This window comes from Protomyctophum parallelum, assembly GCF_964188405.1.
Source record: "Protomyctophum parallelum genome assembly, chromosome: 4".
NCBI classification, from domain to species: Eukaryota; Metazoa; Chordata; class Actinopteri; order Myctophiformes; family Myctophidae; genus Protomyctophum; species Protomyctophum parallelum.
Genome location: NC_139700.1, coordinates 29,473,741 through 29,485,740, shown reverse-complemented (window position 1 = coordinate 29,485,740; position 12,000 = coordinate 29,473,741). Strand labels below are relative to the sequence as shown.

The following is a 12,000-nucleotide window of genomic DNA, read 5'->3' as shown; positions in this document are numbered from 1 at the left end:
ATATATGGGAAAAAACACAAAATGTTTAAATGTGCAGATATGAGGTTCCTGTCTGACGCCGGCGATATGAAATATGCATTTCCTTCCTCCCGGCACGGTGTACGGTCTCGACGCGTTGATTGTAGGATATGTAATCACATCTCAGACCTTAATGTGCCACGTGCCATTTGGCTGCCACCTTGATGATTGATTATAATGGGAAATGTAGGAGTGATTGCACCTTTGCAAACTGCATTTTTGCTGCATTACCGATGCGAGTCAGGGACATTTAGAACCTTATGAAACAGGTGGTGTTGACTGTTGAGCGTGCAGTAGCCTGGCCCAGCCTGTATGATTTCTGGTCTAGAGCAGCGAGTGCCTATAGACTCTGTAATAGGTCTAAGTCAACTCACGTGAGTTGCAACTGGTCGCGGCCCTCATCAAGTCACCTTTCGCGCAATGTGGCCCTTGCCCCAAAATGAGTTTGACACCCCTGCTATAGAGGGTATGTCTGATTATTCTAAGCGACTATGGGCATGTTTTCTGTAAAGTCGCTTGTAAATATCGGTGGTTTCGGGTTGCAGGGTTTGGGCATGTTCCCAAAGTATAGTCACGTATGGGTTTTGCTTCCTAAATGTTGTTCAAACCACGTGCCGTGGTTCTTACATGTCAAGGACGCCCAAAATAATATGCGATTCTCAGTGTATCCCCATCTGAAAACATTTTTGTGATTTGTGTTGTTAGAATATTTTACGTCACAACGCGTTGTGATCTTGTAAATCTGCTATTTTCAAAATAGCCATAGTCTAGTCGCTTTTGGGGGGCTGGTTTTAATAGACCTGGTTGCTTATATCTCTCTGCAATACTGTCCCTGTCCCGTCACACCTCCGCTCTCATGACTTTTATTTCTCTTCCATCCCTATTTTTAGGCCAGCCTGGCTTCCTCCTCCACCACCAATGCCACTCTTTCCCTTGCAAACCCCGACGTCTCCATACTAAACTACCAATCTGCACTCTACCAGCCCTCTGCTCCGCTTGTGGCCCAGCGGAGCATCCCCCTGCAGGGGCCTCCTGGGGCCCCGCAGCTCTGCGCCGCACGATCGGACCCCTTCCAGCAGGCACTCATCGTCTGCCCGACCGGCTTCCAAGGTAAGAGTTCTGGCCTCCATGCACCATCGAGCATGATCCACTTAATGGTTTGTGTCTTTGAGTGGTGCAACCACTCCTATAGACAGCTATGTGTGTGCCTGTGTCCCTGGGTCTGTCCCTGGCTGTGTCCGAGCACGGAAATAGCGTTATAGCGTTTGTTCACCACCAAGTGTCTGTTGCACAGCCTAACACACAGTACAGTACAGTACAGTACAGTACAGTACAGTACAGTACAGTACAGTACAGTACAGTACAGTACAGTACAGTACAGTACAGTACAGTACAGTACAGTACAGGTAGGTCATAATCAGAGGTAGTAGATCCGCAAGCTATAAACGCTGTGCGAAGTGGCACAATTTGAGCTTTTAGATCTGCTACTTTTGAATTTGAAACCTGGAAACATTTTGGGGTTTCCACCCAACAGAGATGATGTGTAAATATAGACGTGATGTGTGAATATCTAAGCATTATACGTACAAATACATATGGCTACAGAAATACATACTTAGACATTATTCATTATTATTATTATTTGATTAAGCATAATTATGTGTATGTGTACGTATAATGTATTTGCTGATTACAACATTATTGTAATTATAGTTATCTTTATAGATATCATTCTGGGTGTGGACAGCTATTTTGTGATAGCATTTTGCATGCTATTGTGGAGATCAGCTCAGGACAGAGTGCCTCCTCTACAACAAAAGCAGAAATGAAACTCCCTGCTCTTAGTTCTTCCTGTGTTTGTCTAGAAGGAATTATGTAATGTTTAAAAGCAGTATAGATTCCCTGGCCTCTAAATCTGTGGTTCTCAACCTTCTCAGGTCGCAACCCTCCCAAGTAATCATATTTTAAATGGTAAGCCTCCCTCCCAAGTAATCATATTTTAACTGTGGACCCCTCCACCCTGACAAGCATTTGGAATTGTAGATTGATTAAATTAAACATTACATTACATTTAGTTTGACTAGAATAGCTGATCTACAAGCTCACAATTTGTGCATCTTTCTTATTATTTTATATTATTTGGTGCCCCACAACTTAGGGGACAGCGGAATGCAATAACAACCGAGCGGGGGCCAGGCCAAATCTACCGAGCACATTTGTTCGTTTTTTCTTTTGTGCGCTGGCAGATTCGTCTGGTTTACAGCAGTGTTGTTTTTGGCAGCACATTTTAATTTTAGTCATAGTCATGACATAGTCATAGTCAATAGTTTTCATTTAGTTTTAGTCACATTTTAGACACCTGGAATGTTTTAGTGTTAGTCTAGTTTTAGACGACTAAATATCATAAGGTTTTAGTCGACTAATAGTCCTGTGACGAACAGTCAAAAAGTGCTTTAGTTTTCGAGATACCCCTACCGGAGTTAGGACCAAACACAACATAGTTTTTCCTCATCTCTAAGGCCTCCCAGACATGAAATGGATTCTTGTATAAAAATATTTTACTGCAAAAGTTGTGAAATTGATATATAAAGTTATACACCCCAAACTAAAAATAAAGCCTGTCCGTCTGGGGGTTGAGGCACTTAAAGTCATGTAGATTCACAATGGAAGCTCTGAGAGGTTCAAAACTTGGCATACTTGAAGCCAGAACATACCTCTACATTCTAGAAAAGACTGAATGTCAATATCTGAATGTCAATATGAGATATATTCATTTGAACACATACCTACAGTAGGCGGAATTGTACATCTATGTAGATGTCTTCTCTACTTTGTAGTGACTCTGGAATGGATTGTCATAGCAACACATATGAGGGCTTGTAGGAAAGGTGAGGTTCTACTGAATCCAGCAATACCAATTGTGTAAATAATCGTGGAGTTATGCCACAAAACATATATGGTGTCCCAAACGGGGGGAAATAAAACTAATGAAATCTACAGTATCACATTAGTTTTATTTTTACTTCACTTATCAAGGGTGGGAAAACATAAAAAAAATTACTTGAGTAGAAGTCCCTAAAATGTATGAAATGTCTAAAACTTGAGAAATTCTGAACAAATAGATGCCGCTTCAACAATAGTACAGATAAATATGCAAGCCTACAGTGGAACTACTAACTATTATGTTGCAGCACATGACCTGGATGTTCCCTCATCAAGCTCAAATCTCAATATTATCCTCATAAATATAAATAATCAAGTTATTAATTTCTGTTATTTGAGTTATTTGGTTACAGTCAATTTATACTACAGTATTTGGCTCCACCTATGTGCATCTTATGTGATCTTATGTGTGAAATGTATCAGAAATCGGGGCCGATCATGCCATTTTTAAATGATCAGATCGGGAGCACAAAAATGTGATTGGGACATCCCTAGTATCAATATGATATCCATATCATTATATTAGACTGGATATCGGAAGCTCTGAGAGGTTCAAAACTTGGCATACTTGAAGCCAGGACATACTTCTACATTCTAGAAAAGACAGTAAAGACTGTCTTCTTTACTTTGTAGTGACTCTGAAATGGATTGTCAAAGCAACACATATGGGGCTTGTAGGAAAGGTGTAGTTCTACTGAATCCAGCAATACCAATTGTATAACTGTAGCTTGCATACTCGTGGAGTTATGCCACTAACGTATATGGTGTGCCAAACGGGGAGAAATAAAACAGTCCCAACTCCTAATGAAATCTACAGTATCACACAGATTAGATTAGTTTTGGCTTCACTTATCAAGGGTGGAAAAATAATAACAAATTCACTTGAGTATAAGTCCCTACATTATAATGTGTCAAACTTGAGAAATGAGAATGTGTGGTAAAAATGTATGCCGCTTCAACAATAGTACAGAGAAATATGCAAGCCTACAGTGGAACTACAGTGGAACTATTATTATGTTGCAGCACATGACCTGGATGTTCCCTCATCAAGCTCAAATCTCAATATTATCCTCATAACAGCAAGTTATTCATTTCTGTAGTTATTTGGTTACAGCCATTTGGTTACAGTCAAGTTATACTACAGTATTTGGCTCCACCTGCATCTTAATGCCTACAGTATGTGGCTTTCTTCATAAAATGACAGGTAAAATCATTTCACATATTTTGGAATGTGAAAAGATGAGATGAACCTTGTCAAATCAAGTAGCTATTTAGCTGACTGGAGTGGAGAGTGACCTAGCATTTAGTTATCTTTAGTGTAACAGAGCCTACTGCCTGTCCAGTAGTCTACACTGACAATTAGTATCACTTGTAATATGGTTACTGCACATACTATAGCCTAATAATAGTGCACAACATAGATACTGTACAAATTCTGAAGTGTATCTTTAAAATTTTACCAAAATGGAATATTGGATCCAAATCTTTGCTAAACAGTTAGAAAAAGGCACGAAACAAGACCCATAATGTATAAAGCCCACGGCAGAAGACCTTCAACACTAACTGTTGTTCAACAGAGAGATGATGTTCATAAAACCCTGGCAAACCCAAATTCAATATACTCTCCTCATCATATATCATGTTGAGAAAACTACTCCAGTAAGACCAGAGTGAGAGCATGCAGTCTCGTCATGAAGACTGAATAGGGTACAACATTGTTGAATAGGATACAACACTGTTTAACATTCATTTGTGGGAAGGCCAGCACAATTGATTGATTGATTGATGGATTTAATAGTTTATTAGACATAAATGTAAAATCAGCAACAGAGTACAGTCATACAATCAGTCCAAAAGGGATAGCACAAAAAAGTCCTTGCGGTCTTGTTGCAATCAGTTCATAGACAAAACCAGGACTACTGGTCAGAGTACCAGAGACGGGCCTTCACATGCAGCATCAGAAAGATTGATGAAGTTGTACATCGGCTGCTCTCGTACCCAGATCTCTTTGCATATGACGACAAATATCATAAATAATACCTAAAACACTACATCTCTAAACGAAATATAGCAGCTATAAAACAAAGAATTAGAACAGCAGACCAGTATCTATGTCAAAGCTTTTATTAATCTTACTGAAGTAGTTTTTCTTTAAATAAATGAAAGTGATGACAAGTCATCACTTTCAATAAATAAGAGTTATGACATACTGAAGACACTGGTCCATGGTTTTCTTCATCGATATATCTACATCTGTCTATGTAGTAGTTCTGGATTTTCTTGGTTAGTTCACACTGAAATTTGTCTTGCGAACCTCACGGTTCTCCATCCAGCCGCTCTATTGGCCACTCTATCCCTGAGGCACTGCCGCCCCGGCATATTACCAGTATTATTGTATATTTGTCATCATACACAAAGAGATCTGGGTACGAGAGGAGCAGATGATGTACAACTTCATCAACCTTTCTGATGCTGCATGAAGGACCATAAGTCTCTGGTACACATACATACCAGTACCAGCCATAATGGCTGTAAGATCTGTTCTGGTCTTGTACTGGCCTTCACACAAATGAAACATATCTTTGTATGTTAAACAATGTTGTATCAACCCTATTCAGTCTTCTTGATGAGACTGGTGCAGGCATGCTCTCACTCAACATTTGCAACTTGCTCATTACTGCAACATATTGTCTGTATATAGAGCCACGGTTTTATGAACATCATCATCTCTCTGCTGAGCAACATTTAGTAAGAGTTGAAGGTCTTCTGCCTTGGGCTTTTCAACATTATGGATAGGGATGTCCCGATCACACGTTTTTGCTCCCGATCTGATTCCGATCATTTTAATTTTGAGATTTTTCCCCATCTGAAAATTATATTTTTATGCAACTCCTATGCAATATTGAGATTTGAGCTTGATGAGGGAGCATCCAGGTCATGTGCTGCAACATAATAATAGTTAGTAATTCCACTGTAGGCTTCCATATTTCTCTGTACTATTGTTGAAGCGGCATACATTTGTTCACAATTTATCATTTCTCAAGTTTGAGACATTTCATACATTTTAGGGACTTCTACTCAAGTTATTTTTTTATGTTTTCCCACCCTTGATAAGTGAAGTAAAAATAAAACTAATGTGATACTGTAGATTTCATTCGTTTTATTTCCCCTCGTTTGGGACACCATATATGTTTTGTGGCATAACTCCACGATTATGCAAGCTATATTTACACAATTGGTATTGCTGGATTCAGTAGAACCTCACCTTTCCTACAAGCCCTCATATGTGTTGCTATGACAATCCATTCCAGAGTCACTACAAAGTAGAGAAGACATCTACATAGATGTACAATTCCGCCTACTGTAGGTATGTGTTCAAATGACTATATCTCATATTGACATTCAGATATTGACATTCAGTCTTTTCTAGAATGTAGAGGTATGTTCTGGCTTCAAGTATGCCATGTTTTGAACCTCTCAGAGCTTCCATTGTGAATCTACATGACTTTAAGTGCCTCAACCCCCAGACGGACAGGCTTTATTTTTAGTTTGAGCTGTATAACTTTAAATAACAATTTCACCACTTTTGCAGTAAAATATTTTTATACAAGAATCCATTTCATGTATGGGAGGCCTTAGAGATGAGGAAAAACTATGTTGTGTTTGGTCCTAACTCCGGTAGGGGTATGCCGACTTCTGGGGGCCATTGTCGCAGTACTATAAATCTACTGTTGATTTAGTCGAACAAAATGTGTTTAGGCGGGCCTTGTTTTTTGTGTGTAAAATGACTTATACTGGATCTCTTGTCCACTAGTCCCTTCCTAACATTTTAGTCTAGTTTTTATTTGTTGACGAAATTGTCAGTATATTTAGTCTTAGTTTTAGTCGACGAAAAGAACACTGGTTTACAGGCTAACTTTTGACGCCACAGTGTATAATCAAGTATGGTGTTAATTTATGGGGGTTAAAATATGGAGATAAGAGGAGATAAGAGCAACGCATTGTGAATTGTAATTAAAAAGGTTGAGAACAGCTGCTATAAATAGCGATGTGCTGCTGGTGCCACAGATAGTCAAATAGCTCCGTTTTACAAGCAGTGTCCCTCTGTGTTTCTGCAACGTTGTCCGACACGCCCACGGCCCTTGTCGGCCCATAAAAAACGCAGCCGTGATCCAATATATATAACGAGCCGGCGAGGCAATTAGTCATTCCAAAGGAATCTTTATATCATTCTGTGAGGCTTTTCTCACCTGACTTTATGTGCCACAGTCCACCAGCTTCACAGCTAACAGGGCTGAAATTGTGTTTATTGTTGTTGTTCTAACCGTTTTTACAAGTGGGTTGTTTTTATCTCAACCTCCCTATTTTCATGACTACAGTTTGTGTGTTTTTTTCTTCGTGTGTGTACTGACACAGGGGTGTGTTTGAATCCACATAAATCAATGTGTGCACATAGGGCTATTGAAGCTTTTCCCAGATGCAATATCACAATTGCCAAATGACTATAGGGGTTTGTGCTATGATGTGCTGCATTGTTTATGTCCCCCCCGTACTTATGTGTGTTTGTGGGTGTACTCTTTTTTCTATACTGCTAAATGCGTGTATGTGCATGTTTTTTTCCGCCATGCATATACAGGTCTGCAGGCATCCCCGTCCAAGCACACTGGTTACTCGGTGCGTATGGATAACGCGGTTCCCATAGTGACCCAGGCCCCCGTTGGTCAGCCCCTGCAGATCCAGCCCGGTCTCCTCACACAGGTAAGATAGAACCACAGCTTCATTTATCCATAGTTTTACACCTCGGGAAATTGAGCCACATGCAGCTTCATATTATCTGTAGTTAGCTTCATATCACAAGTTCAGATAGAACCACGGCTTAGTTCATACAGTATGTCTGAAGTTTGTTCACACACCAGGAATGTCCCCCAGGACACTTTTCTAGACATGGAGAAGAACCACTAACAAGCTATGGATGAAGGCTGGGAAACAAATAATGCTTGTGGCACTGCCCCCTGCTGGCAGCTGTCTGGTCCTGCGTGCATTCAAAGCAACCTCTCTCGTGCATTAGGCTGTCTATCTGTCTGTCTCATGTCTGTTTCTCCCGCTCTCCCTCTACCTCTCACTGTCTCTTCCCCCCCCCTCTCTCTTTCGTTCTCTCTCTCTCTCTCGCTCTCTCTCTCTCTCTCTCTCTCTCTCTCTCTCTCCCTCTACATCTCGCCTTCTCTTTCCCCTCTCTCTCTCTCTCTCTCTCTCTCTCTCTCCTGGAGGCTGCCACAATCTAATGCACATGAAGGCATAAAGTCTGTAACCATCAAGGCTGAAGGCCTTCAACAGAGACAACATTTAACCAGTTTCCAACACTGTGTCCCTATTTTGTGCATGTCAATATAGGTGAAAATGGTAAATGCCTAGGACGAATTATATAGGCCTTAAGTGGTTAAAAGGAGCCCCCGGGCTGTTAAAGAGGAAGGCATAGAACACAGTACACGCAGGCCACCATTCGCCACCTCTGTCCCTCTGGAAATTTCCATGAGGGCTTTAAATATCTCTGAGAAACCTGGGAAGTGTTCCCTTATCTCTAGTTAATCATGCAGTAGGTACGCAAGCAGCAAAGCTGTGCGTGCGTGCATCTGTATACTTTTATTAATCTACTTTTGAGGATGAAATGTCCCCACAACTATAGTACAATTTGTGAGGGCAAATTTCCTGGTTCTGGAAATTATTGTTTTATGGTTAAAACGATAGTTACGTATGTAACTACGGTTCTATGAGTCCTGAATGACCGCCAGAGGCGGTGCTTTAAGCACTGAATACGTCCCTTCGCGCATGCGCAGTCGAGTATTTTATACCAACAATGTCGGTTGACCCCGTGATGACCCGGAGTCGTCTATAACTTCCGGCAGTCATCCGGGGCTCAGTCCCTACAGAATCTTCTCGCGAGAACACAAGGATTCTGAGTGACAAGAGTGCCTCTGGCGGTCATTCAGGACTCATAGAACCGTAGTTACATACGTAACTATCGTTCTATTTCGTCCCTGCTGACCGCCAGAGGCGGTGCTTTAAGCACTGAATGACTTATACCAGCCAAGTCACGAGGAATCCTGATTACAGACCTCAAAGGGTAGAACCGGAGGATTCGGGGAAGAGGGCCACGTCCACTGGGTGGGGAGTGGCAACATTCACCCTGTAGTACCTTGAGAAAGTGCCTGCCGAAGCCCATGAGGCGGCGGCACAAATGTCCTCCAAGGGCACCCCTCTCATGGCAGCCCATGATGTGGAAATGCTCCTTGTAGAGTGGCACCGTACCCCTGATGGTACGGGGAGGTTACTTGCCTCATAGGCGTGGCTGATTGTGTCTACAATCCAGTGGGACAGGCGCTGCTTGGAGGGAGCGCCGCCTTTGTTCACACCACTATGGCAAAAGAACAGCTGCTCTGCTCGCCTGATGCGTGCAGTAGCTTCAATGTAGGCTCTCAGGGCCCGGACTGGGCACAACAGCTCCAGTTTGTCTGTCAGCTCCCCAGGTGGGGGGTTGAATCGAGCCAGCCTGATAGGCCGGTTGAGGTGAGCCTGCGACAGCACCTTCGGGAGGAATGCTATGTTTGGCCACAGCGTGACCCCCGAGCCGTCTGCGTTCCACCTCAGACATGATTCGCTGACTGACAGAGCGTGCAGTTCACTGACGCGCTTTGCCGATGTAATGGCCAGGAGAAGGGCTGTCTTGCATGACACCCACTTCAGCTCTGCCTGTGCCAAGGGTTCGAAGGTAGGCCCGCACAGGGCGTCCAGTACCCGGTTAAGGTCCCATGAGTATGAGAATGTGTGCTATAGAGCGGAGCGCACCACTTGCCGCTCCAGAACATTGCCGTGTTCGGCCCAGTAGACTGGCATAAACTTCATAACCCTGTTGGGTCCCATCAGATTCAAGACATGTCGACACCCGTCTGTCTTGCGTCACGAGGAAGTATGTAGATCGGACTTCCCTTAGTGTGACTGAGGATATACAGCCTCTGTTGCGCCCTTGGGCAGGAGGACACATCACTCCTGGTCTGATAGTAGGGCTCTCGTCATGTTGCTGATAATGGCCATTTTGACCCGCCGGATATGGGGGGCTGGCGTCAGAAGGCACTGCACAGCCCGGAAAGTCACAGTCACAGTCAGGTCCCTGCGTGGGACGCCAGGGAACACGCTGGCCTCTAGTGTGGGCCGGCGGTGATACGCGAGCTCCGAGGGCAGTCAAGATGATTTCATCAATGTTGGAGCTCGGCCCTTTGGGAGGCGGGATGTGTCGTAGGCCTGCAAGCTGCAGCCTGGTCTTCCCCCCCTGGATGGTTCGCTCCGGCGATTCTCGCCCGGCTGAACCACCTAGTGCTCCTGGCTCCTCAGGGAGACTACGGAGAGTTGGCCTAGGCTCATCAGTCAAGCTTGACTGTGAAAACCCGACTTGGCGACGGGCTAGAGATACGATGGACATCAGCCGCCCACGCTCTGAGGACATGACGCCAATGCCTCCAGTGACACACCAAAGGTGACTGAGCCAGTATTAACGTTGCCACTATTAAGTGTGAACGGGAGGCCCCAGTGAGCTGGTTGTCTGTGCTCCTGCACTGGGGTCGAGGTCACCTAGCGTTCTGCCGCCGGGCCTCGTTGGGGAACACAATGAGGGATGCAATGACAGGCTTGGTGGCTGGCATGTAACCCAGGCCAGCCCTTATCGCCTTGTGCGTTCAAATCTATTAAGGTGTCACGTCGCAACGGGTTGTCTCAGGACACTTTTCCCAATCAGGGCAGGGCTGCCAGGATTTCACCATCGGTATAGAGATGGGAGAGGGCCCTGATCGTTCGCCCGGCAGGCCTGTAGCTGTCTCAGGTACAGGCGTGGGGGACGGCGAAGACAGCAAGAAGAAGGCGCTTGGAGGGGCCGACTGCCTGCTTTAGTATGCGTTCCACGGCTATGCGCATGAGCTGAGAAGTGGGAGGCCGGCTCTGATGCCTGGGAGGCACCGCCTTCTGCATCTTCCTCATAGTCATGGAAGTGCGTAGCTTAAGCTGTCGGGGAGAGCACATCAACCTCGAGTCAGTTGTGGCATCGGAGAGGTAGGCGCTTCGGCACCCTCCGAGGTGCCTAGGTGTTATCTGAAGTGAGCATGGCCCTCATGCGGGCCAACTCTGCAGATAGCTGAGCCCTCTCGGATCTGCTGTAGTCAGCGGTCAGACCTTTTCCTCCTGGCACACGGGGCAGGACCAAGGTCGGCTCACGGCTGAAGGAGAGCTTCACACGAGGTACAAAAGTGGGAGCTCTCCATTGTGGTGGCACCGGTTACTCTGGACCGGCCGGTGCACACAAGTCCCAACTAGCCCAGGGCGCGGACGCTACTGGTTGCTAGGTGTTGGCCATATGCTTGAGGGAGCGCATACGCTGTCTGTACCAGCAGAGGCTTTCGAGGTACGAAAGTGGGTGCTCTCCGTTGTGGTGGCACCGGTTCCTTTGGACCAGCCGGTGCACACCAGTCCCAACTAGCCCAGGGCGCGGACGCTACTGGTTTGCTAGGTGTTGGCCATATGCTGCAGGGAGGGGGCGCGTACGCTGCCTGTGCCAGCAGAGGCTTTAACTTAGATCGGCATATAATGACTTAATCGAAAAACTGAATGCTGCTATACCTGCCGCAGCATGCGAGTATGCATTTACGTTTATGCAAATGCTCATTGCAGCACTTTGAGATTCAACCAGATGTAAAGTGCATCATAGAAACAGCACACAAACGTTGCTGTTAGATAGACTTTGCGACCTGCATGGTCGCGGTGGGGGAGGGGAGCTTTACGCTACCTGTACCCCCGGCGGAGGCTTACTTATAATTTATGATAATAAAGTAGCCTTCAGTCAAGGTTTGGACGCTGCTATGTAGCAGCTGTAGTGTTTCCTATGTGACCGTTTATCACGGCACTATGACGCTTATCCAAACTCCAGTGCATTATTATTTATGTTTGCTAGTCCAGAGCGAAACAAAAGACACTTCCAATACACTAGTCACGTGTGCA

The 12,000-nt window shown here is 44.6% G+C and overlaps 1 protein-coding gene across 5 annotated transcripts in view; it reads left to right on the top strand.

The window, feature by feature from the left end:
* hipk2 (homeodomain interacting protein kinase 2) overlaps positions 1-12,000 on the top strand; it is a 146,949-nt gene that overhangs the window by 107,624 nt on the left and 27,325 nt on the right. For all 5 annotated transcript variants that reach the window (XM_083763402.1, XM_083763404.1, XM_083763401.1 and 2 more), the window contains exons 9-10: positions 909-1,128; positions 7,598-7,719. In XM_083763402.1, the coding sequence (XP_083619528.1) occupies positions 909-1,128; positions 7,598-7,719 (342 nt within the window). The remainder of the gene's footprint in view (positions 1-908; positions 1,129-7,597; positions 7,720-12,000) is intronic.